Below are 27,149 nucleotides of genomic sequence, written 5' to 3'. Positions count from 1 at the left end.
GCAATAAAAAAGAGTCCTAAAACTGGTTTATAAAAATTAAGAAAATAACATGTTATTAGAATAATTGTACAAATTAATATAATTGCAAAATTGCTTTTATGTATGGATATTCCAGTTGAGAATAATTACAGTCAGACTATGTGTAGCTAATATAAGAAAACCACACTCCCTTTCCCAGTCTATCTTCTTCCTAGTTATGAATTTGTTGTGTGAATCATCTACCTAGAGCATTTCTATAAGGAAAACCTAATTTGATGAAAGCTTTGCTTTGAAGGAAAGAAGAAATCTAATAATAATTATAATAATGGTCATTCTTTTCTCATATTTTGAGTTTTTAAAAGTCACAGTGTTTGTGAAGGACTAGTGGTCTTATAGCTGTAAACTGTGATTCTGCTAAGGTACAAAGTATTCACTGAGGGACTACTGAAAGGCATTTTGAGTACATGAAGGATCTTAAAATGTTTTCCTTTCAAGGAATTTTAAATGTCTCTAAAGTGTTTAAGGGGAGATGAAAGACTCTGTAATGTACTTCATGCTTTGTACCGTCCTGCAACAGATAAATGCCCTGAGGTGGAGCATTTTAGATCTTTCTACATGCTCAACTGTGTCCAGTAATTATCCTGGAATAATTTCATGTCTGAGGAGTTTACATTGGAGAGGATGGGTCTACTTGACACTGTTACTTTGCCAGGTCCCACTTATAAAAACGCCTTTCCTCTAGAGTTAAAAATAACCATTTTCAGCAGCTTTTTGCACAGAAGTCTCACCAGGGCAGGACAGCATATGCAGTAGGACAGCATGTAGACATTTCACAATGAGTCTCTTCAGAATTTGTGAAGCTGTGGACATCCATGAGGTATTACACATGTGGTAAAGACCTGGACATTGCCTTGAGCAGGAAGGGGACTGTGGGCGTGTCCACTAAAACCTGTGTCAGGGTCACAGTATCCCCTGCAAGATTTCATAGACTTGAGAAATGCTGATGGAAAGTAACCTCTGAATGTCTCTAATCTAAACTTCACCTCAAAATAGGGCTGGAGCCTACACTGGATTGCATCAACTATGGCTCTGCTGCTGGAATCTTGAACACCTCCTAGAATGGAGATGCCACATCCTGTCTGGTAACCTGTTCCAGTCCTCTAGTGAAGAAGTTTTTGTTAGTGCTCAGTCTAACTTCCAAGTCATAGCTTTTGGACATTGGCTTAATCACTGCTACTACTGAGAAGGGTTTGGCTTCATCATCTTTTTTAATGCCTTTACATAGTGAGCTGTTACTAGGTCCTGTCTTGACTTCATCATCATCAGACTCAGCAAGACTAATGCCTTCAAGTTCTCCTCACAAAAGTACTCTATGCCCTGAGTGTTTTAGCAGTTCACCTGCTGGATCCTGTTCAAATTCTCCACCTCCATCTTGAACAAGAGGCTCAAACATGTGCAGTCCCAGCAGCACTGAGGAGAAGGGGCAATAACTTCCCTTGATCTCCTGCACTACAAGGAGTGGTTTGCCTCATTTGTGGCAAGAGAGAACTGTTGTTTCCCATTTAATCTGTCTTTCAAACTAACACATGGGTCCTCCTCAGTAGGGCTGCTCTTCAGTTAGTTGGTTCCCAGCCAGAACTGACACATGGGGTTATTCCAGCTTGGTGCAGGGCTTTGCATGGCTCTACAAAGCTTAATGAGGTTTCTCTTGGCCTCAAGTTTCCCAAGGTCCTGCTGGATCAAAGTACTAGTGCTCAGTATGCCAACCACCCAATCCAGTTTGGTGTTGTCTGCATATCTGCAGAGGGTGACTTCTGCCCCTTGTTCAGGCTTTTAGAACTCTCTTTCCATGGGAAGAGAGGACACAGCCTTGGTCTGTGGGATCTATGGACTAGACATCTTCTGGCACCTTTTCTGCTTTCCCACACCCACCTCTGGCAAAGCTGGTCGAAGCAGTCAGTTCTTGCTGCAGCCCAGCTCCTGGCCACTCCTTTCTCCCCTTTGCTTTCCCTGCTTGTGCTGACACCACTGTTTGGGGCAGGGTGGCAGACCATGCTGGTGAGCAGATGTGGGATACCCGCAGCCATCACAGATATTTTTGTACCAGCTACAATTTTTCAGCTGTGGAAGCAAAGCTCTCTCAGACAGCAGAGCTGTGAGCAGAGCTGGGCTGTTGTCGTCTCTGGGTGACGATGCTTTGCCTTCTGCCACTGCTCCTCACAAAGCACTGAGTGGTGACGGTCTACATGCTCTGCCAGCCTGGTGTGTGTGAGGGGGTGATGTATTCATGCTGTTCCAGCCAGGACAGCCGAGGCTGCTGGAGTTGGCAGCACACATGGTGACCTCGGGCAGAGGAACCGTAACTAACCCCCAGACACGTACCGGGCACAGATGTTTGTGGATTCAGTGTCTGCTGCAGCCAAAAAGTACATGATCTTTCTCTGTTGTTGTTCTTTCTTCTTCTTTTTTTTTTTTTTTAAAGTCATGTGCTCCTTTCCCACTAGTGCTGTCAGCTCTGGAGGTCTCTCTTGCAGCGATGTAAACATGGCTACTGTGCGTCCCTGCGATCGCAGCCCGTAGCTCACAATGAGGCAGCCAATGCCAATAGATGTATAATGAGCATTTAAAAAGCACTTATTTTGTCATCCAATCATCGATCATCCTCATTGTGTAAATATTTTTTTTTGTTTCCACAACAAAATGACTTTAAAAGAAATGTTCACCAGGAAGAAAAATAAAATTGATTCTGGTGATAAAATCAGGACAGTCAAAGTGATTAATATGACATCAGGGAAAGCTTGCAAACAACGCCTAATTTCTGTGGCAAAAAGACCTCGTGGATACACCAGTGCTATGTTGTGCCTGGAAATTTAGTGGCAGCTGGAAATTTGATGGTGACCTCTGATAAACGAGAAAATGGTGAGGGTTTTAATGAATGACTTGAATAAGAAAATAAATAAGCCAGTCTGTGTGGTATTCTTCAAGATATTTGTTTTGCTATTAAGTTTGGTTAATGTGGTTCTCACTGTGTCATGGTGATCGTGCTGACAGCACATCACGACATATGAGCTTTGTGGCTGTTTGACTGTCAGGGAAGGGGATTCATTGCCTCAAACTCACAAGGTAGAACAGGGAGGTAACTGTAATAGGAGAGCATTTGGAAGCCCTTGGCAGAAAATGTCAGAGATCGTAAAGATAGAAAGTGTTCTGCAGATCATCTTTGCTCTCCTCTGTCAAACTGGCCACAGAACCTAAATGAATTTCTTTCTGTTTACCTTCTTTTTTTTTTTTTTTTTTTTTTTTTATTTGTGAGGAAAATTTAGGCTGGAATTACATCTGAAAAATGGATATGGGGGAGGGGGCTTTAACCACAAAATTTGGGAAAGTTACACTCATGGTTGATTATGTTCATTGCAGTGTGTTCTTAGCCTCAATTTATGAAATTGCAGTGTTTATTCCATGGCTCTTTTATCTTTGTTGTGATGTTTAGAAGCATTCTTATAAAATGTTGAGTTCCCATCTGACTATTTATAGACTATGTTTGAGTCACCTCTTAATCTTCCTCTGGGTAAAACCAAACTGAGCTCCATGTTTCTGTCACTATAAGGCATGCTTTCAAGAGCTTGCTCATTCTCAGTTTTTCCAGTTCAGTGTCCTTCTCAGCTGCAACACGTTCCTACTCCTGGTGATAGCCACTGCCCAGAGCTGCTGGCAACCAGCTACGCCCTGAGGTGCTGTTCAGTAGAGGGCAATGGGAACCCACCTAGGCTGGTTTTCATCTGAAAAGTGGACCTGCATGGAATAGATGAGGAGAACTCAGGGATCAGTGGGCTACCTGTGAGAGCCCGTACTTGCCACTGGAAGGTCTCCCAAACCCTGTCAAAGGCAAAGCAATGTTTTTCCAGCTTTTAGAACAATAAGGGCTGTATAAAAACTGTTCCTTTCTTCATTCATAACATTGCAATTTATTAAAACCTCCAGTTTTCAGTCCTTTCTAGTTTCAGCCCAGGGAAGGTAGAGCAAATTAGGCTGTCACAATTCAGTCACTTTTCTTGGTTATCTTGCAGAGCCTACTTAAATATAGTTTCCCCAAGAACTCCCCAGTTGAAAGCCAGAAACCTGTGAGCTGAAATACACACAGAGGGAACACAAAAGGCATCATGCTGACTTTTTTTCTTTAGAGCATATTCAGTGCTTGGGTGACCACCTCAGTAAGCCTTCCCAAGACTCTGCAGCTCATTTCAGATCCCTGCAGTTCATCCAGACAGGCCGTAACTCTGTGGTCCATGCATCAGGAGAGAAGTGCAGTAATCCCTCAATAACCTTGACTAATGCCATAATGAACTAATGGCAACTTCTGGAAGCTCTTCAATACAGTATAATGTTCAACCTTGATCCTTTGAGTTTATCTGGGTCTTCATGAACACAGAATTGCTTAACTGACATAGAAGTTCCTGTTAGACTTTTCAGAAGCAATTCAGATGTTTGTGGTGGGAGCCCTAAAGGTATAGAGATGCTTTGTTCCTTTTCAGTGTGATGAGACTTAAGTGTTAAATTTCTTTTACAGATCTAAATTTTTACTTAGCCATCTCTACAGTGTTCTAATGCTCCCATGCTCCCTTCCCTTCAGGCTAATGAGAACACCTTTTTTCTAGAATATGTGACTGTGTCTCAGTCACTTCAGTGCAAGTTCTACTAGTTTGGCTCTAAGTGCTGAGAATCTGATCAAAACTTCTTGACTCTCCAGTGAAGCAGATGAAGGTCATACATGTGTCCCACTCAGTGCTTAGCTAAAGGGATTGCAATGACCAGTGAAGCAGCAGAACAAACTTTTGAAGCAATAACATCTTAAACTGAAAGTGCATATACTAATGCTTGAAGGTTTTGTGTTTTGTTTTGTTTGGGGTTTTTTTGTATGTGTGTTTGGGGTCTTTTACTGTTGTTTTGCTTTTTTTTTTAATCAAAAGAACTTACACAGTTAAAATATTTTTTCTCTTCATACCAGCTTGAACCCACTGGCACAGTACTTTTGTGTCCAGGCACAAATAGCCACAGAAAAAGATACTTATTCTTAAAATACCTCTTTTTCACACAAGAAGTATCTCCAGGTCCTTCATAACATTACCTCTAGCAGAAAAATCCAGCAAACAAAATATTCGCTCAATCCCTTTTAATCATATGATCAAAGTATTTTACCATGGCAAATTGAACAAGCATCTAAAAAGAGAGATGAAGAGCAATGAGCAAAGCAGAGGGAAAGAAATTACTTTGATCTGGAAGGGAGTAGGAGAGCAAAGAGAGGTTTGGGTGAGAAAGCTGTAGAGGAGAAGAATTCTTCACTGAGGGACTGTGTTAGGGTAACAGGAAGAGCAGATGCTGGATGATCAAGGGAGCCCCAGAGGGGAGCAGAGGAGGACTTGGTCTGTATGATGTCGTGGATTTGGAAGATCAGGAGAGGGTATCTGATGCTGTGGTACATGTTTCCATGCTGGGGGAAGAGCAGGCATTAGACCAGAAGATGGCTGAAATTTCTTTCATGAGAGGTAGACGAGGAACAAAGACGTCTTTTTCTTCCTCAGATTTGGCTGAGCAAGGAATGGCAGGGACAGAAACATCTGGATGACAAAGCTGTTGCCAGACTATCTGTAAAATTAATTAGCAGATCTCACCTTATTTTCTCCATTCAGTAACAGGCCAGAGAGGAAACAAATCAGACTATTTTAAAGTAATTTTCACTCCAACATATTTACTTTCCAGAAAGATACTAAAGAAAATACTGACATGCCAGTCTTGATGGGATCCTTTGTTTCATGTGGTGTGGTAATTTACTCTTACATTGGACTTCATATTTCTCCAGTTGGTGCAGCAAACTACTCAAACTGTGGGAGGATATTTACTGTTTAGAGAAGTCCTTGGACAGTTCAGCAAACTTTGTCTTGTTTCTCTGTACAAGAACTATATATAGGCTTTGCTCAATCAAGGTCTCAGATGTTGTGTGAGCAGAGCTAAATATTTTTAAGAGTATAAAAAAGCAACAAGATAACTCCAACCATTTGGCTTTGTTAGAACCAGGTGTTTGTCTAGCTGTGTAGTAACAGAGGAAAGAGAAACTACCTTAAAGGCACATTGATTTGTGCTATTTCTTAATCTGAAACTGAGACAAGCAGATATAAACAATGCATCTTAAAAAACTTCTGGATTCATAGCATCTCTATGAAGCTCCTGTTACCTTTCAGGTTACCTTTTTCTTCATTTCAAGATACAAACAACCAATGCCTATACTGTGTCTGACTCTATTTGACTTGACCTAAAAATGATCTATAAGTGCTGTGATAATATCAATATTCTATAATAATGGCAGGAGAATAGAAAAATCACCTGTCTGAAAAAACTCACCTGACAGTGAAATCTGACAGCAAATGCCAACAACTACCTTTGAGTAGTTGAGTAAACTGCCTTTTTCTCAGTTGAAAGTTGACCAGAAACCTCACAGATGTCTTCTCCTGAAAACTGATTGAAATATGTTTAATGACTCAGAGTAATTAAGGGTCTGTTTCCATTTCTGCTGGTGGATACACAATAGAAAATGACCAAACAGGGAACCCTTCTACCCTTTTGTTTCCCCTCCACAAACTGTCAGACCAGAAAAGGACTGATGGAACAGGAAGGTGCCCTGAAAGCAGGGGGTTAGGAAAATGATGGGTATGGGTAGCCTTGTGTGTGAGGATCAGGATCTGCAATCTGAAATGGCAAAGAAACAGATTTCTCCTTACTGAGAGGGGGAATTGAGATAGGAAAGGCAGGAGGGTTTTGAACGGTTAGGGATGAGTTTAGTCCCTGACACTGTTCTCTTGTTACTGCACCTCCTCTGGCAAATTTTGCCTCTTGCTGTCCCACTCGGAAAATACCCCGACACAAAGGTCACATTAACACGAGGCACAGGCCGGCGTAAGAGACAGACACTACTATAACTAAAGCAACCAGCTGTCATTCACTCAAGCAGGGACCTCAGCGGAACCTGAGCAGAGATTTCATACAGATGTCGGATGGAGCTGCCAGGTCACTCCCGCGGCTCCGCTTAAAACACGGGCAATTCCGAGTCCAGGGCAGGTCCAGCAGAGCCAGGGATCTCCAGGCTCACCATATCCATCCACTCCTTCTCTCGCCATGGCCCGTCAAACCCCGCTCCGGGCCGGGCCCGCCTCCGCCCTGCCCTCAGGGGCGGGCGCTCCGCCCCGGGGTTGGCGGCCCGTGCCCGCCCGGGGGCCGGGGCTGGCGGCGGGGCGGGCCGGGGGAGGGCTCGCCGGGCTCCGGAGCCCCGGCCCGGCCAACCCGCGGCCGCCGCGGCTGAGCCATAAAAGCGGCGGGAGCCGCCGGGGCCGCGGCTCCAGTTGGCGGCAGCCGTGCCCGGCACGCCTGGAGTGGGCAGCGCGGCCGCCCCCTCCGCAGCCCCAGGGACCGCCGCCGGGCCGCCCCCAAGATGCTGTTTTGGCACACGCAGCCGGAGCACTACAACCAGCACTCGACCGGCAGCTACCTGCGGTGAGTCCCGGGCGGCGGGAGCCCCTGCGCCCTGGCACAGCGGTCTGTGTGTGTGTTTGGGGGTCGGGTGCCCCCGTCCCGCCGCCGCCCGCTCGGCTGCCCGGCGGCACCCTCGGTACCCTCGGCCCTCCGTGGTGCCCTAACCCGGGTTAGCGCCGCTCCCTCCGTCAGAGAGACCGCGGGTTCCTTTTTCTTGTTTTTCCCCTTCTTTTTTCTTTAGCGCCTCGTTAGACAGCTCTGTGCAGCTTTGCGTTGCCGCTGGTGCCGGGCTCCCTCTCCTCCGCGCTGAGGTAGCGCGGCTCAAAGGGAGGAGGTGCGGCAGCGGCGAGGCGCTGTCAAAAGTCTGTGGAAAACGCCTTCTGGCAAGCTGAGAAGGCACGCAGTTTTCTGGGGACGGGATTTCTTTCTCTGCTTTTTGGGACGGTGTATGTAAAGCTCAGAATTTCACTTTCTGAACTTGCCTAAACCAGCTTTTTCCTGCCTCCGCACAGTTGCGTTTAATTAAATGCGCCTAATTTAAGTACAAGGGCTGCTAAACAATAGTCTGTAACATGTGTAGCACAAACCCGTGTTTCCTCCCTCTAACCGATGTGAAAGCAGGCAACTTTGGGAGTTTCCTTTTTGCTGATTGCTTGTGAATTATTTGTTTTCTGAAGATGTAAAGCTGAGCCGTCAGCTGGTGTCGATTGCTGCTGCTGCTCCGCCAAAGGGGGATTTTGCTGAATTATGGCAGTGGAGGACCTGGCCGTGGCCCAAGAGCCTGACTTTCAAATGTACCCCTAAACAACCCCTCTTGAGAGAACATTGAGTTTGTCTGGGGAAGCACTTCCAACACAGATAATACTTCCTTTTCAAGGAGACACGCTATCTGGTCTATTCCTACTCCCTATCAGTGTATTTACAAAGGAATTTTTTTTTTTTTTTGCTCTAAATAATAATCTCCCATTATCAAATGATATGGTACTGTAAGATTCTTACTTTCTGGCAGCTTCTCCACTTCTTCATACAAGATTCTTCACGTCGTCCCTCTGTTTCAATAAGTCAGTTTCACAACATGTATGTGGCAAAAGTCTTCTTCTCTTGCTTTGTGCTTGCAGATCTGATTAGTTTAGGACAGTGAGGACGGCAGTAGTAGAGGAGCATCAGCATTGCTACTTGTGTGTATTCTCAGCGTTAGAGAGTGTTTATGGTGCTCAGGCTGCTTCATTAACTGCTTCATAATGGGTTTGTAGCACAGTGCTTCAAGATCATCAGGTCTGGGTCAGGCTTGAGTCCACAATTTAAATTTTGTCTAATTGGCCAGAAAGCACATTTGCTTATTTTTGCTGGCTTGACGCTAGCTGGGGGATAAAGGATACCTTTCTGTCAGGAAGGCTGCTGGTATGGCAGTGACCTGTCAGTGTTTTAGGAACAAACTTCAGCTTTAGTGAGTATCTGCTACTGTGACCATGGTGTTTTTGATCTGGGACTAAAAGCCCTAAAATCAGTTTTATGGCAGCAGTGCCCTCGGGTGTTTCAGGGAAGGTTGGTTGAACAAACCCCTCATTTTTTGTGTAGAGACCTCTTAATTCTGGCCAATTCACTTTCCATGAGAATGTGTCAAGATATGCATTTCTAAGAGGGGCATTTTTCTGCTGAGCTGTGCCTTTCTGAAGGCTTTCCATACCGCCTTGTAGCGACTCTGCACGGAAAACTGAAATAGTACAATTCTTGAAGTTGCTGTAAGAAAAGTTTATATAAATTATACTTTCCAGAAATCAAAGACTTCCTGTGTATCCGAGGCATCCGTGTAAGTTCTGCCATACCTCAGTGGCATTTGTAGTTAAAGCAAGATGATATTACAGAAAAATCCTTGTAAATCTTCATTCAGTTTTATAAAAACCAAGTACATGTTTTACTTTCTGTTCCATCAGCTGACTGAACTCTCAAATAACTTTGTTCTTGGGTAAACAACAGTCTAAGTGTTGGTTAAGACCAGAACTGGAAAGTTTTAGCAAAAAGGTGAAACTTGTGAGAGTTTTAAGAAGTTCACCTTTTTTTTTTTTTTTTTAAAGAGTTGAATATTGCGATGGCTTATATACTCAACTTAAAAATTCTTTTAAGTCTTCACCTCCTAACTTCCAAACATTTTTAATAAGGTGGAATGTTTTAGAAGGTCTTGACCCAAAGCCACGGATACCGCAGGCCATTAGTTCAAATGCTCCAAGAATAAAAATGTGATTGAATTGTGTGGCTTCACTGGGGCTTTAGTATGGTGAAGCTTTTAAGAAACCAAATCGTGGATTCCTCCATGCTTACAGTCTTCAGCAATCAGACAGCTGTTCTGGCAAGTGCAGGGATGCTAAGAGCCTGATGTGAAATATGGTATTGGTGGAATTTTGATATCCTCTTGCCTAAATTTCTCAGTTGTTTCAGGTGAGTAGGTGTATAAATTCCTCATCCCTAACTGTTGAACCTGGGCTAGACTTTGTGCACCATTTCTGCTGAACTGCAGAAGTTTTGGGCTTTGGAGTTTTTGACCTGTTCTCGTCTGTAAATCCGCACACATTCCAGTGGCATTGTGCAGATGAGTGTGTTAAGAGCAAATGTTGGCATCTGTGAACGAGATGACTCTGGAGCAGTATCAGATCCTGCATGTGTGTGGAGCAATGCTATCTATTTCAGAAATCTACTGCAGGCATTTCTGTCACTTCGTTACTGTAGTAAATCATCACTAAGGAAAAAAACCCTCTCTGTGGCAGCAGTTAGGCAAGAGCCGTGATTATGTCAGTAATGCCAGTAAGCAAATGGGGCTGGATGCCTTTGAGTGGGTGATAACACGGAGGGCGTGGGGTTGGAAGAGAGAATGGAAACAGAGATGGGTGTTTCTTTTCTCCTGTTTGTGTCTGAAATGGCACATTTTGCTCTTTGGCTTTATTTTGCCATAAATAGGAGGACCTATGGTTGAACCAGGCACTTCAGCAGTTTGCTCTAAACTGCTGCACTGTTTCACTCATGACCTGGGTAGCCTTCAAGGTTGTGGGTGCTATGAGTGGATCATTAACTGAACAGGCAAGGCAAAAATTCTTAATGCCCTTTTAGGGTGCATGGCTGTACATGCTGGTATGTTCCTGGATGTTTTTTCTTAAAGCTTTTTGTATATGAGATTATCAAAAGGAGCAGAACTGCAGCCTCTGTAATGGGAATCTCAAGTCTTCACACATCTGGAGGAAATGCAGGAGAAAAAGAGTCTTATTCTGAATTGTCTCCATGTTCAACATAATCCTCCTAATTTGGAAGGATATTAATGTCTTAAGTAGGTGGACACAATGATCAGAAGTGTTTGTGACATGGGTAGGGCTAATGTGGTTCTTCAGTATCAGACAGGCTGAGACAAGGATGCTTATTCCTGTCATCTCATTTTGTACTAATCAACTAATCATTTGTTGAGCTCTCAGCCTTGCTAATACCAGTTCTGCTTGGGGATTAGTGTGGGTTGGGATCAGCCTGACGCTAAATCAGCAGGCAGGTCAGCATCAACTTCTTGTAAAGAAGTGAGGACAGGGACTATGTGCAGGTCCTGGTGAAGCTGCCCCTGAGCACCTTTGTGTGCATTTATGAAGATGGCCCAGTGCTGACTTAAGAGCTGTGTGATTACTTGGGACCAGGCTTATTTAGAGTGCATGGAGATCTCATGAGTCAGTTAATCCAGCAGGATTCATGCCATTATTTACCTGAATGTCTCCTTTTTACACCAGAGCTGTGTCTGTTCCTTGCCCTTGGTTGCTACTTGTAGACATTTTACTAACCAGAGATTCAACTGTCAAAGTGCCCTTTCTTGCTTGTTTTTTTTTTTTTCCCTGAAAGGCTTTCATCTGAGAACCCAAGAACTCTTAAACATATGTACTTCCACAAGGATGAAGAATCTATTTTTGGTAATTTTTGTCCTCATCAAGAAAACTGCTTAACTGAAAAGTAAATCTGATTTAATTTTTAAAAACATAAATTAATTCTCAGACATTCTGTATTGCCAGTGGTGTGTTCTTTTTTTGTGCAGTGCTGATGTCCTAGAGGCAGAAGTTGCCTGGTTACTTTATACAGGCAGAATTCTTTCTCTTTTAGCCATTTTAACTCTGTTTCTTCAGAGACCATCTCCATTATACCAGATCATGAGAACCAAGTGCAGATTTAGGCTAGGATATTCCATAAACTCTTTGTAACTAAACGTCTGTGAATTGTGCGTTGCAGAGATGTCCTTGCGCTGCCGATTTTCAAGCAGGAAGAACCGCAGCTGTCTCCTGAGAATGATGCCAAACTGCCACCCTTTCAGTACGTCCTCTGCACAGCCACATCACCTGCCGTGAAACTGCACGAAGAAACCCTGACCTACCTCAACCAAGGTAGGGTTTGCATTACACTGAAGAAGAGCACATTTCCTGGGAACAGTTGATGAGAGATTTAATCCCATACTTGTCTCACTGGGAGGGCAGCGGGATGGGAAAAGAGGGATAGAGATGGGGAGGGGGTGGAGGAAAGGAGGAGTATTTAATTTTTCATATTTAGATACCAGATTATCAACTATTATAAAATAATGAAGTACCACTGATTTAACTGTCGGCTTAAAGCAGTGTTGTAGCATGTACAGTTCCCTGTGGCCAAGTACTGGCTAGATCTCAGACAACTTAAACTGCAGCCACAAGGCCAGATTGATAAGCAGATGGGCAAACTTTGGCAAAGTTGGATGCTGGAAGGCATTGCCAGAGGATGAGTTAACAGGTATCCAAGGGCTGCTCTGTGGTCTGGGCAGAGCATGACATCATTCACACTGGCTTTGAGATATGGCTCTGCTCAGTGCCTAACTTGACAAGTTGCCAGGGTTCAGTGCATCAAAGTCCTCTATAACTGACCTCATAGGCTAGTTTTTACTCCTGGATAAACAAGCACTGTGTATTTCTCTACACTTTCCCCCCGCCCCCCTCCATTTGGCAGAATTCATGCAGACACATCTCTGGTTGGTGTTTGATGTCACTTTGCAGCGCCTCCTGCATGTGGGTCTTGAAGGGATCAGACCTCTCCAGGCACATATTATGCTAACATAGTATGCTTATTTTCTGCTGGGCTGTAAACAAGGGCATTAGCCTGACAACAACAACCTGGAGGGTGTCTGCACTGTTACTGAGATCCTCTTCTGCTTCAGGACACTGCTTCAGCTCTTTAAACTTCATGCACTGAGTAGGATGCTCACTTGAGTGCCTCCCTGCATAGGTTTCTCTCAATGCTGGTAGAAATCAGAGCCCTGATCTCCTTTGGAGTCTGACCTCAGGTGCAGCTGGCTGCTGGATCTGTGATGGTAGCTGGTAGACCCATGGAGCCCTACAGAAGGATCAGCTGAGTACTGCAGGCTCTACCCAAGGAGCCAGGTGTTTCCTGTCACATCAGCTGGCACTGTTCTGTCTCCCAGGATCAAAAAATGCTTTAGATGCTTCCCAGTTTATCCATCTAAACACAGCAGACCCCAGGAGGTGATATGGGGCATATCAAGGGTGAGATTGAGATGAATCTTCCTGTGAAATGCAATTCTTTCCTGTACTGGGATAAAAGATTTTTTTATGAAAAGCAGGCAACGGCCAAATATTTTTAGCATACATGAAGTAGTGCCTGCTGTTTTACCTTGGTAAGGAAAAAGCTAGACAACTCTTTACACAATTCCATGAGTTTTAAAAAACTGACTGGAATAGTCTGTGTTTTCCTATGCAAAGTAGGACTGTTACTGCCTTTCAGATAGACCATGCTGTGTTTGGCTTTGTCCTGCTTACTATTTCAAGGAGTTGTCTCCTGCTACGGCTTGACACAGTACTGACCTGTTTCCTTGGCATTTCTTGGGTATCATCTGTCTTTCATCCCTCAAGGAGAAAGGTGGGATGTGTCCCTGTAGAATGTACCCCAGAGAATATGAGGCTGGACAGGCCTGGAGGACCAAAGCAGAGATGAGGCTGGCAGGAGCTGTGTGCAGTGGGACAGAGTTGGGAAGCTGCTGGGGGAAGAAGTGGGCACCCCATAATTCTGTTGGCTTGCCACAGTGCATGGAAACAGCACTTTCTCCTCGAGGGGTGATTAGTAGTAAAAGGTGGTGCATCTTCTGACAGTTGACTGGCTCACTGCTTTCTGTTCCCCTTGGCAGGAACTTTGTATCTGCCTGCTACCTTCTCATGAGCATCCACACCTCACTTATTTAAGCTCCCAAGCATTTTGTCTTCCTCCTTACACTGAGTTGCTCTGGGTGTTTTGAAAAACCTCTTGAAATTCAAGGCTCTCTGTATGTAGATTGACTTTTTTTTTTTTTTGTGATCTTGCAATGTACTTGCTTTAAAAGCTGTTCTGCTCTACTCCAAAAGGCTGTTTCAGAGTCCACACCACTGGGTGCACTCTGGCTCCCAGCACTGACCCTCTCCCGTAGCAAGGGCAGACCTTAACTGTAAATTTGTCTGACATGTAGTTTGCCTTGATACTAAATCCATTAGACCAAAATCCCTTGCCTGTGCTAGTTAGTAAAAGGGGAATGGAGTATGGTCACATGTGGATATGAGCTGCTGTGAGAAACTTGTGGGTTCACTAGAGGTAACTACAGATATGAGGAGACAACGATGGTGGACCCACCTTCCAACCAGCTGTGGTCAGAGCTGGGGTGTCTAATTGCTGTTGGTGGGATATCGGTGAGAACATTGCCTTGGGTTAAAAAGAGATGAGGATTTAAAGGCTCTGTCAGAAAACTAATCCCATTAATAGAATTACATTATATGAGCTTGAGGAGGTATGTGAAGGGGACCTTGGGGCAGCCGAGGTTTCTGGAATCAATACTCCTGGCACAACAGAGGAGCTGACTGACTCCAGAGCACTGTGATCCAGCTGCAATGGCACAGACGTCTCATGAAGCAATTTAGACCATTCCCTACACCTTATCCCCTTATGCTGACTGTAAGCAAAGGGACACCTCTTGCACCTTACCCTCTCTCTGTGTTTATCATGGCTTGGCCAAACACTTACATAAAACTTCCCTTCTTCCTTGTATGCTTGGGTGTTGGGATGGATTGCTTTAGCAAATGGGTAACTTCATTAATGAATGTCCCTCCACCCTGCCTGTGTGTCAGTCATAGTTCCTAGTAAGGCAGATACAAAGACACAGTGACTGTCTCAGCACCGACAAAGCAATTCACATCCAGTATGGTAACTTTCCCAAACTGTGAGTAAAGGGTATGGGGCATTCTGGTTGCTAGGTGACTCTTGGCACTTGCTCTTCAGATGTTCCTTCTGAACTTGAGCTCTTCGCCATGCAGTAACTGACCTTTTGTCACCATGAAGCAGCTCTGCTTATTGCCCTGAAACACGTTCTCTGCACGTGACTGGTTCAATGGTGGTGAGTGGACCAGCTCAGGAGTTCACAGGCAGGATGGAATAAAGGTCAGGCCTGACAGAGCTATGAAATGTGGAAAGCTGAAAATACTGGGTGGCAACTTGAAGGCCAAGTTACATAGCAGAGATAGAAGAGGAACCAGTGGAGAATTTCAAGTGAGATCTGAAAGGATTTCATAAGCGCTGAGAAGGACTATCCAGTGGCTATATTTGTGTACGGATGGGAGAGGGCTCCAGGCTTGTGGAACATAATTACTTCTCATGAGCCTTGCTTCTTGCTGGATAGACCCAGAGAGATGGCCAGTGGTGCTGAGGAGGAGGAGGTCTCTGACCTGGGCTCTCCACAAGAGTGGAGGCTGAGAGGACTCCTGAGCTGGAGAGCAGAGACCAGTGTTTTCAGCAGAGGCAGGGGAAGTATTTGTGAGGGAGCACAAGGGAATGAGTTTAGCTGTAGTGTTAAGTTGACTTGGGGACGTTCGGCAGTGGCAGAGTCCCAAGCTTGTCTACTCCAGTTTGAAACCATGAGTGCTTGCTGGCCACAGCTCGAGAACCAGCCTGTAAATGAAGTAACTAGAGTCAAGTCCTTAGCTTGGTTTCCAAAGACTGACTCATTACACTTGTCTTTCCTGATCTCTTACCCCCCTGCCTTCCCACATTCCTTGGGAAACTGGAGCCAAATTGAACACAGGCTTAGTTTGCTATTCTTTAGGGCAGTTCCTTCATTAAGAGGTCTTTACTGGATCTCGGGAGGATTACTCATCTGATGGGACAAAGTATAGGCTTATTAGTATGGTGTCTCAACACCGCTCCACCTTCAGTCTGCAAAACTGGTAAAGGTGCTGTCCTCACATCAGAAGCTGCTGCTGGCACTTCTCCTTTGGTCGGGAATCATATCTGTCAACAGAGCTACACTGTCCAGAAGTCTGCAGCACAAACATGGCCTAACATTTCTGGAACTAGCCTGCCTTTTAGCACTATTTCAGTGTCTCTTGTGGATAGGGATTTTCAGAAAAACAATCAACCAGCAACCATGTTACAAACCACTGCTTTAGCAAGACAGCTTGATGCAGTGCATATTCCATGGTCTGCAGTCATATGGGGTGTGGTTTGACCATGGCTGGTTGAAACCAGTTTCAAACATGGAGAGAAATGGGAGCAATGAAAGGTGGTTCCAGAAATTGCAGCAGGAGGAATGTAGAGGAAACAAGCACTGTGTACAGTAGATCTGAGTGCTAATAAATATGAGGAAATAAAATCATTCCTTTAAAAAACAAAATGCCAAAAATCACAAAAACCTGAAAGTCATGGCTCAAGGGAATCAGCTTGTAGTGCCAGAACCACATGTGGACTTTGAGCTGTTCAAGTCATGATTTTGTTTCATGACCAGCATTAGGCTGGCTCAGAGCCTCGGGTCTCAATTACTTCAAATAGAGCGTGGTTAAGGTTGATGGCAGAGGGTCACTGAGAGCAGGCTGTGTGACAAATCCAGCCCAGTCCCCCAGTGGTACTTAAGAGTAACTGGCCGTCACTTGCCTGTAAAGTTTTCCTGGGCTCTGTTCAGATCTGCGGTGTGTGACTTGAGGTTCTTGGCCATGTGAGGATTTTAGTATACAGCTGGTTAGGGTTTGGAAGGCTGGCCGTCTCTGCTTTACTGTGTCTTCCAGGAGTCAGCCTTACTGCCAGCCCTAGATGGTTCAGAAAAGAAACAAGCCCAAAACAAAAACCATGAGAATAAACCACTAACACCTGAGGAAACCTGTGATGATATTGGGAGTGTTGCTGTAGAGGTGCATGAGCAACAGCTGCCTCATGGAGCTAAAGATGGACTTAGTGTGAGTCTGGATTGCACCTAAGCAAAAGCCCCACATTTCAATCCCAGGCTGCAAAGGCATATATCCAGGTTCAAGACACATGTGCATAAGCTGGTGCACTTTAAACAGTGCTGCATTTAAAACCTGCTGGGTGTTGTCCTGCCTCAGCTCACTGCAGATGTGTTCTGCTTTCTTCTCCAAGGAAAGGTGTAGAAAGCCCTGGGCAAGGAGAAGCTGAAGAGGACACTTTGGAGTCAATTGCTAATTGTTTGGGTAGGAGATGAAACTGCTTACAACAGAAGGCAAAAGAGAACCTTTGCCTCCCTTAAAAAGTCTAAAGTTCAAATTTGGTTGTCTAATCTTCTACAGCCAGAGAACCCAGTTTTAAACACTGGGATTTACAGTAAATGAAAAAAAGCTGTTTTGTATTGACGTTAACTCCTACGTAATTGAGTTTTTATGGGGTCACAACTGCCTGGATGTTTGTACTTTTCCTGGAACAATTCTTTATTTGCCTAAATGAAGTGTAGAGAAGGCTGAGTTCTAGCTGGGTGTGCTTCTGGTTTAATTATAGCTTTGCTTGTGGGGATATTTTTGCTTTGTCCCCTGCTAGTCACTGCCACCACTGACCAGGCCCTGGGCATTTGTAGGAGCTCTGCTGCTGGTGGCTTCTCCCTGTGGACATGCACTCCACCCTTGCCTGAGATCACAGGCGCAACAATGACTTTGTGTTGTTGAGACTGAGCAGCAGGTACTCCCTGGTGGCTCCCCTCCTCGGCATCCTTGTTCCCTGATCGTTGTGAGCTGCCATGCTGCTCCTTGACCCCTTTCCACTCTCTTCCTGGTTTTGGATGGCTTAAAAAATGCCTAATGAAGCTGGTTTGTCTTTCCCTTATCTGAGACTGGCTACTTGGTGGTTTTGGTTCTTGTGGTGCACTTCATATTCAGAAAAGGAATTTGTCTCCTGCCTGACTTTGAAGACAGCTCTGAGTAGGTTCTAGTGTCTCAACTGAAGCCATTAATTGTGCTAGAAGCAATTTCCCCATATGTTTGGCAGCTCTGTCTTCACTTGGCAGCCCAGGATAAACAACCCTGTCTCCAAACCACACCATCCCTAAGCTCACTATGAATCTTGCTTCAGATGACAAGGCACCTCTGCGTAAGTAGAGCATCTGACTTCTGTTGTCCCTAGGAAGCTAGAATCTCAGTTGTCTTTTAACCAAGAGGCTGTTTTCTATTCTTTTTGTAATCCTTTCTTCTGTTGCTAACATCTGGATAAAATTCAAATGGGACTATGAACTTGCTGGACCGTAGCCTGTGCACAACTCCTACTGGAAGCCCCTAGATTGCATTTTGTTCTCCCATAAATCTTAAATATCTGTGAAGGAAGGGAGTGCTCAGAAGTTCCTCTGACTGTGGTGAGAAATGTGAGAATAACTGGAAGATTTTTCCCTTGTATTCCATGTAATTTTTTAACTTTACCCCATTACTCATATTTACTTTGAGATTCCTTTAATTATGATAATGAAATTTTTGCCTGTAATTTTACAGGCTCTGATGGTTGTATCAATGTACCTACCAATCTGAGAAGATGTGGAAATTTTCCAATTAGCTTCCTCTAATTTGCAGTGTCCTAAAAGATCACATTTTAGGTAGCAGTAAAAAGCTTGAGAAATGCTGGAGGTTTGACATGATTAGCTGTTTTTATAGAAATAATATACTTTTTTTATAGGAGAATATGCTTTTTTTCCCCCCTAAAGAGGTAGGAAAACCCCCACTTTTTCTCCCATTTGCTTCCTACCAAGAATTTAATATGTGTTCCTGGAACTAGACAGCAAGCACTGGAGCAGTGCTCTTGTCCTAGCTTGGTGCCACACTTGTGAGCAGTGTGGAAGGTACGGTCTGCTTTGATAAGGCAGTTGCCAATTACATGTCCTCCCCTTCCCTGTGGTAGGCACTGATTGAGCAGCCACATGCAGGACTGGGTCTTGCTTCTCCCAGTTTATTAACTGCAGAAATGTGGTAAAGGAAGCGACTTACCTAAGGGCATCTGAGGGAGCTGCTAGGTGGGGTCAGGAAACACACTCAGCTTTTCTGCATCCCTCCTCAGCACCCTCACCCAGGACCATTCTTTTTAGTTATCTGAAACTCAAGTAAATATTACACACAAAGTTACTCTTACAGAGCTATAAAACCTGTTGTCCAAACTGACTTAGAACGGGTTGAAACCAGAAAAAGCCTGTATTTTTTACTTACACAGAGGGGGCTGAGGTTTTCTGAGCTGGACAGATGTGACTAAGATAATCCTGAGTGTTTCAAGTACATGCTAGAGAAGTGGAGATACAGGAAGAAATTGTTTTCACAGGGTAGATATTTTTTCAGCTTTCAGTTGGAAGTCTATAATTTCTTCACTGATTAATTTATATTAAAAGTCAAAGTTTATAACATGGCTTAGATTAGGTGGGATCCAGTAAAGTAGATAGGGTCTATGCAAGAGAAGCCCAAGTGCACACAGTGAGTTTAGCAATTGGGGTGTTTCTGTGTCTTCTGGCTTGTTTTGTGTCCTTGATTCAAAGCTGGACTTTAGTCTTCAGGGATTTAAATGTACCTCCCCCTCTTTTGAGTGGAAACCACTGTAAATGAGTATTTCTGTTAGTGCCTGTTAGCTATGAAGAGTCACCACTGTAAAACAGACCATCTTCAAAAGTCTGGGGAGAGTAGGGCTCTGTCAAATGTTCATATAGTAAATGAGCAGTGAAATTTTCCTGCAGCAAACTTGGCTCTGAGGCATGTGTTGGCTTTCCCTCAAGAAAGAGGTAGGAAAAGAGAAAGAGGGGGACAAAGAAACCCCCTTGACTGGGGGCAGGTTGTAAAAGGAGGAAAAACATAAACATGATGGCAATGAAGCTCTATGGTGTGGTAGTAGAATAAGTAGTTTAACTGCTCTTCTGTGTTCCTGTAGTCTTGCTGCCCTGGTGGCAGTGGGAAGTAGAGCAGGTATCCTCGGTGCTGAACTCGGATGGGTACCAGAACATGGTGGAGCTAAGGCAGCTTATCTGCAGGAGGAAACAGGCAGGAGGCAGGTGAAGGGCAAGACTCTGAATACTAAAGCAAGATGTGTAAATTGTGGTTCTGATTGCCACAGTATGAGCAAGTTCAGAAGGAGACCACACAGGAGGTAATGAGCATTGGTTGTGACTGGGCAGTTTAATGTGGATGCAATCTGGATACTGAATATCAGAAACTGGGAAGATACGACAAGGAAAAGGCTGACGGCATTCACTGTGCTCCATCTCTGGGTGCTGTGTTGAAGATAGGATGTGGGGCAAGATGAGCTTGCAGTATGAGGTTGTCTCTAGTGATCCTTTTGCATTTCCTGGCCCACAGCTTGTCCTCCTTTGCAGGATTTCCATGTTCCTAGCGTAGTGGGAACTTTCAGGGTGGCCTATTGTGTAGCTGGTGAATTCATAATATCCACTGGATAAACATCTACAGCATCTTGTCAAATGAGGCTGCAGTAAGCAACTGCAGAATATCCACTGCCATTTGTGGCTCAGGGATTGAGGGTTCTGCTTTTGCTGCTTTTCCTGCAGTTTCCACACATGGGACACTTGAGCAAGTCATGCTAATTTTTATTTTTGCTTGTGACTGGCTAAGGAGGTGTGGGTAATCAAGCATGCAAGTTCAGATGCCAGCTCTGTCACTCTTGTCTGTTTACCCTGGGGGTTCATTAATCTTTCTTGTCAGAAAAATCTTTGTATGTGCCTGATGCCCTGAATAGTTGTGTTTGGCTGTTTCAAAGGTGATCCTCCTGCCTGCTGGATGTGCTTCGGTTTGGGACGATAAATGCTTGCTTTTTTTCCCTCCCCCTCCTTCTACATGCTGCGTTTTACTGTCAGCATTCCTTTGCCTTTATCTGTGCGCTCTTGAGGATGTCCATATAAAGTTGCTACATGGAATTTTTATTGGCCAGCTTGGCTTAATAATCAAACAGTTTCCAGGCTGGTTCTGTCCAGTGCTGTGTGGATCCATTCTGAAAAAGAGGAGTCTCAGTTGTTTTTTTTTTTTATCTTTCCACAGACTTTTGTAGGGGTTGTATTACTTAGTCGAAGGTTAGGGTTTAATTAATTGCTGGAAAGGCAAGCAGACTACTTTGCTAGATTAAGTAAGGCCTGAGTCATATCAGCCTGGAACATCAGCATCCTAATTGGAAATTAGTGTATCGTGTCGGTGTATTGTGCAGAAAACCACAAAATGCATAGTGCAAGTGGCCCTTGAAACGTAACACCAAAACAAGGAAAAGCAGGAACGATATTTTAGTTGTGTAGCAGGTACTTTTTGAACAAAACGTAACTTCAAGCTCACAATGGTGATAATCTTTTTTAGCCAGAAATTACCTAGAATTCCTGATGGCTGACCAAATTCCATGGAGATCAATAAGCTGTTAAAACTTGTACCTTTTGAGCAGGTCAAAGCATTCCTGTGTTGAACTAAATCATTTTTTATCTGTAGTAAATTGTTGACTTTCAGTTCTTTTGTCCCCAAATTAAGTGGTCATACCTGCATTTGATGTGCATTAGTTACCAAAATACAAATTAAAAAAAACTCAGCAGTCTATAAATCCTCCTTCAGATAGATGCAATTTCTTTATGAATTACCAACCAGAAACTTTCTGAACCTGGATGGTTACTACTTTGCTGGATACTACTCTTGTTTGTAAAGCGAGTTGCTCAAACTCTCATTTAGGAGGAGACAGCATAAATTTGCTGTTGCTCAGGGAATGTCTCTTTAAAATACAAATTAAAGTATATCATCACCCACCCAGGTTTTTACTGGTGCCCCTGAAGCTTTCAATGAAGATGGGAGACAAATTGCGTCTCAGGAATTTACTGTGGTTTTTCTACTTATTGCTGTTCTGTTCTTTGCCTAAGGTAGGAAAGGAGGGCTGTGGTGAGTGAGGGGAGCACTGGGTGGTATGGACATGAAGAGGCTGCTTTGGCATCAGCTGTGCTGGGGATTTGCTTGCAGAGTGTTTTCTTCATTTCAGGTGGTGACAGATGCTTTAGGTGCCCCATGTGTCCAGTATTACACCATGACTAGTGGCCAGGCTGTGGTGAAGTGATCTCAAACCTGTGTTGCCTATGGTGGTGCAGCTGTGGCCAGTGTTGAGAGCGTGGTAGGAAAAGGTTTCAGTGCGTGGCTGGCCTTTAGCACTGGGTGATGACTATCATCCTGCTAAAGGGGGACTGATCTGATGCAGCCACCACTGCCCTCCATTGCCACAATTGTTTTTTTCAGGCTCTTTCTTCCGTCTGAGCCCACTGGATGTTGAACCCATGTCAGCTGAGGACCAGATATTGCCCAGGGTCTGGACCTGGGCCATTCAATCAAATCACTGCAGAGTTTCAGCATTGGTACCCTCTGCCCCTGTCTTCAGCTTTTACCACCAAGTATTGACTTGGAAGGTTGTAGTCTGATCTGTATTAATCTGTATTTCCATCTCAGACAGATGGAAAAATTCAGTATGGGAAAACTCTGTATTTCAGCATTATGTTTTGGGCTTAGCTACTTGCAGTCTGTCTTGGGAACTGGAAATACGGATTGCTTTAGTCACACTTGCTGACATGCTTCTTTACAGATTTAGATACCTGACTAAGAATGATCTATTACTGATTTAGTTTTAGCAGAAAATTGTCAGTCTGTGCCTGCCAGTGCTGGTGAGTCAGTGATAGAGGATTCATAGATGATCTGTGTATCTGAGCCTTGTGTGAATTCTTTGTCCTTTGACGCCAGGGGGAGTTCAACTTTCTTCAGGTTAGGTCGCTATTGTTCACTTTATTTTACAAAATGATTTTGTTTTCTAATGTCCAAGTGGTCATTCTTTAGGGTTTTTTTTTTCCTCCTGCAGTTATAGTTGCAGGGCTGAGATTGTAATTCACCATTTCAGGAGTTTTGTTGATAGTGATGGTGGAAGACATAGGCTGAACAAGGTTTGGAACATATTTTTCAAGGAAAAGGTATAATCCAAGCAGTTTGGTGCTATAAAAGTACAAGGCTCTGAATGCTGTCTATGCTAATGAATTATGTGTACCATGAGCCACGAAGCAATGAATTTACTGGAAAGCTCTAAGGGGAATAAATTCAAAATCAGTACCAAAAGATTGATACATAAAGGAACTTTGAGAAATTAGGACTGAATTCTCACTGACAGAGTTTCACAGAGAGGGAAACAAACTGCATGTGTTCTGAAGGTTTACTGGGAGCAGTCTTGTTTGATAATTGTTCTGTGTAGCAACTAGAGTTAAAGATTCTGAGTTCAAGGGGAAAGCAGTTAGCATAAAATACCATTTTGCTTGAGGTTTTTCCTGGCATAAATTGCATTCCAGGGCCTCCATCAGATGACCCATATATCTTTCATCAAACCATTTTATTTCCTCTTTGGCTTTCTGTTTAATATTAACTCTGTCTACACTGCAGTTTCTTTTTTTCTAGGCAGCAGAATGTGTTTCTAGCTCCATCCAAGGTGAATCAGTCCTATCAGGTGGAGGGAGATGTGTACTGCCTGCTGGCTGCCAGGTTGCAGTACTGTTCCTATCCCATTAAGGGGTGGAAGATGCAAGCTGCAGAGTTTTTGAGTGCTTGATGGTACTGTGAAAGGAACATGGCCAATGTTTTTATGCCCATTATTTTCTTTTGTCTCATTGGAACCACAAATAAGTGAATCGGGCTGACAAAAGAGTAAGAGTGTATCAGTATGTGAAGGTGTCCCAAAAACCTGCTCATTCCTGAGATATTGCTGAATGGCTGGCAGTGCTTCTGGTTTGACCATTGCCTTCCTCTGTAGCACAGCTCATACCACTAAATTTCCCTGTCCTTGTTATTGCATCTGAGTACAGTCATAGATACTGTCTTTTGGGCGCTCATGGTCTCAAAACCTAAATTAATTTTCTGTAATGATTAATTAGCCTCATATTTGCATTGGAATGAACTGTAAGTGCAAGAGTTGCTTGGCTGCGTAAATTGGTTTGAGATGATGAACTGTATCACTCCATAGCTGGTGAAATCTATCCCCAAACTGAACCACTGAGCAGCCAAGTACTTCATAGATAAACAGGTACAGCACATAAAAGTACATAGTACAACAGACATGGCACTTAGAGACATGGTTTAGTGGTGGACTTGGCAGTCCAAGGTTAATGGTTAGACTTGATCTTTTCTATAATTCTATGAGAGAAAACGCGTTTTTTTAACCCGACCCTGATCTTTTTATGCTAATGCAACAGCATGGATTATGTAGGGTAGTATGTACATCTGTCTAAAATTTGCCAAGTGAACAATATTAACATGTATCAGTGAGAATGCTAGTTGAGTTAAAGTGTGGAAGACCTCAGTTTCAGGACTGCAGTTTACAAAATCCACTTTTGTTGTCCAGCAGTCTTCAAAGGCAGGTGACTGTTGTCATTTTGTTTTACTCATGTACAAAGAGATGGGTAAAGATCTATGCATCTTTCCAGTGCTTATTTTGGTACTTCATATGGTTTATTCTCCCCTCTGCCTGTGCCCTAAGCCACTTGCTGGATTTAAGGGTCACTTCCTGTTTGCAGAATTCCTATTAACATCTGTAGGAGTGTTGTGCAAACATTTGGGGATTCAATATGGCCTCTCTTGCCCCCCCCCCCCCCCCCCCCCCCCTTTTTTTTTTTTTTACTACCTGTCAGCCAGCTGAATAAGCACAGTTATCCGTGTGCTCTGTTGATATGTTCTGTAATCATGCAGGTGGGATTCTCAAAAGGGAATCTCCGTGTAACGCAGTACCTTTCTGATACATCTGCTGTCATACGTCTTCCATTTCTAGATCTGGATCCAGAAATGTAGTGGATTTGTCTCTGTTGATAGGAGCTGCTTGAAGGGAGATATATCTGCTTTGCAGTTTTCTGCAGGGACAGTTCTGCGGGGATACTAGTTGGGCCAGAAAACCCAAACTGATCTTCTTGGTGCCCTGTCATACCCTGTACATTTTTCAGGAAAAGAGAAGATAGCAAGAAAACCAAGAAATAAGGTATACATGTACTCCATTAATGCTAATGATCCTGTCCTGCATTGGTACTGGCTGCAGGTTTATTGTAAAGACTTGCTATAAAACAATGAGCTTTTGTACTGTTGTAGTAATTTGTGCATAAGGTATTGAGACATCAGTCTCATTTGTCTGCTGTCAGCCTTGGAGAGAGATGTTGTTTCATAAACCAGTTAGCTAATTTCTATTGAACCAGCTAAATTCCTTATTCTGAGGGTGGTCGTGGGGTGCTGGAGTATGAATTCCCTTCCCAGAACTGGTCCTTGCAAATGCTGTAATACCCCACTGCCTCCACACACATATCTAAAGGAGTATCTATGCCCTGGGCAGCAACTTCCCAGGCCTTATGGAACAAATTTTGTATTTCTGGTTCACCAAAACACCTTACAGGCCTGACCGCTCTCTGGAAAAGGGAAGATTTTGGCCCAGGTTTCTATCCTCTGCAAAATAGTGCCTAGATGTGTTGTGCCAGCATCTCTTCACACAACAATTGCTTTAGCAGAGTTGCTTTAGCAGAAGGGACAGACAAAGACAGTGCTGTCACAGCCGTGTGACATGGGTGGACAACTGCCTTGAACACCTTGGTGACTTTCTGGAGGGCGACCAGAAAAGTGTAGCAGCCCTGGGAGACAGCTGTAATTGATGCCCTAATGGAGAGACTTTAGTTGCCAAAAGGCAAACCTTCCCCTCAGATTTCTGCTGTGCTTTAGTGCCTAATGATTACTGGGGCAAATGCATTATGTTAGCAAAAATAAGCTTTCCCTGATCAAACGTATGCTTTATCAGCCACATAAATGCCAGCATGACTCTCTCATTGCTACAACATATTAAACACCTTGGAAATGTTTCCTTAAACTCTAGGTCAGTCTTATGAAATCCGTCTACTTGAGAATAGGAAATTGGGAGAGTTTCAAGATTTAAACACAAAATATGTAAAGGTAAGGAGAAATATAGATTTCTTTTCTTCCTGCTACTACATACAGCCTTTAATGAAGGGCCTGACCTTGCTCACACTAAGACAATGGAAAACACTTTGCCATTGTTTTTAGTGGGAGTAGGGCTGATGAAGTTGTTGAGTGCTAGTTTCACGGGACTATGCAGCTTGGCTTTGCAGGGCTTCAGGGGAACCTTTATTCTGTTTGTGATCATGACCCCAGAGTTTCACAGTGAATATTGGGTTCAGGGGAATCCCAAAGTTCAGTGGTGAACATGGTCAAAGCTGCTGAGAGGCAGACTTGTCTCCCTACTTAACCCCAGCAACGTGCCTGGGCTATGTCACATGGAGGGCCCAGGTGTTTATATCATTCTGCCAGGCAGACTCTGCATAGCTCCAGTTTACTTTGGTAATGGGCATATTTATGAACATACAGAACTTGATCATTTGGTTTGGGGGAGGATTTTCTTTTTTTGTTTCCCCCACTCCCAAAACAGTTCAAATTCAAAAACTTTGGTCCGGACCTTGGTTCTGGATCCAACCTTCAATTCTTGACTGTTCTGCCTCAGGATTTCTTTTGAGAGGTGGGGACCAGTTGCAAAATTTGTATTCCAAGCTAGATTTCAAATGTTGTCCGAGTTTAGGCAGTTCCCTATTTGTCTTTTGGCCCATTTCAGGTAGTGTGTGGATTGGGATTCCAGTTTTGCAGGTGTTCCCACTGTGGCTTGCTTGCTTCTTGAAGCTAGGGTTTGATTTGGGCATTTCTCAGGTTCATTGGCAAAAATTGCCCACTCATTTGATACGGAAGTCCCCAGCAGGAGTATGGGCTTGAGAAACTGGGATGTTAGGGGTCATTAACTCGTATAAGTGTAGCACTCTGAATATACAAAAGGATATGTTAGTTAGGAGTACTTAGGACTTGTCTGCCCCGGGGATTGCCTTTATTCCAGCCTTTTTTCTCCAGTTATTGACATGGCTGCACCATTGCAGGCCAGCTTGCTGTTACAGATGCTTTCCTATTCTAGACTTGTTTAACTACACCTGGGCAAATCAGTGACTGGCTGTTAATGGCTGGAATCAAGTTTTAATTCCCACTGACAAGGTGTCTGGACATGTCAGCTCCACTGGTGCAGGGACAGGTGAGCTGGCTTCCACGTTTGCTAATCAGAATGGGGTATATTGGGGTTGGGACATGGTACAGACACATTAAATATTACCCCCATATGAGCCTTTTTGAGTGGAGGCAGTATAGTGATGTTTACATGGCATGACACCTAAGATGAGGTGCCTATAGTGCTTCCAGAGTGAATCCCAGGAAGCTGTGCAGGGCTGTGTTATGCAGTATAGATGTGCCCTGTGAAGGGGGAAGTGTGTTTCTCTCTCACTCAGGGGTCCCTTAGGAATTGATAAACATGGTGAT

The 27,149-nt window shown here is 43.9% G+C and overlaps 1 protein-coding gene and 1 long non-coding RNA gene across 2 annotated transcripts in view; one reads left to right on the top strand and one right to left on the bottom strand.

The window, feature by feature from the left end:
- Positions 1-5,134: 5,134 nt before the first annotated feature.
- LOC135417346 (uncharacterized) lies at positions 5,135-7,307 on the bottom strand. The gene is made up of 2 exons (XR_010432003.1): positions 6,376-7,307; positions 5,135-5,622 (listed from the first exon to the last, which is right to left on the bottom strand). It is a non-coding gene; the product is annotated as an uncharacterized LOC135417346 (long non-coding RNA).
- A 47-nt stretch (positions 7,308-7,354) lies between these two features.
- Positions 7,355-27,149, top strand: part of TFCP2L1 (transcription factor CP2 like 1) — a 37,161-nt gene continuing 17,366 nt past the window's right edge. The window contains exons 1-3 of the mRNA XM_064661339.1: positions 7,355-7,521; positions 11,749-11,900; positions 25,657-25,733. Coding sequence (XP_064517409.1) covers positions 7,460-7,521; positions 11,749-11,900; positions 25,657-25,733 — 291 coding nt within the window. The 5' untranslated portion in view covers positions 7,355-7,459. The remainder of the gene's footprint in view (positions 7,522-11,748; positions 11,901-25,656; positions 25,734-27,149) is intronic.

The sequence above is a fragment of the Pseudopipra pipra genome, chromosome 7 (genome assembly GCF_036250125.1).
Source record: "Pseudopipra pipra isolate bDixPip1 chromosome 7, bDixPip1.hap1, whole genome shotgun sequence".
In the NCBI taxonomy this organism is placed as follows: Eukaryota; Metazoa; Chordata; class Aves; order Passeriformes; family Pipridae; genus Pseudopipra; species Pseudopipra pipra.
Note: the sequence above shows the minus strand (reverse complement) of the source record. Positions and strands in the feature narration are given on the sequence as shown.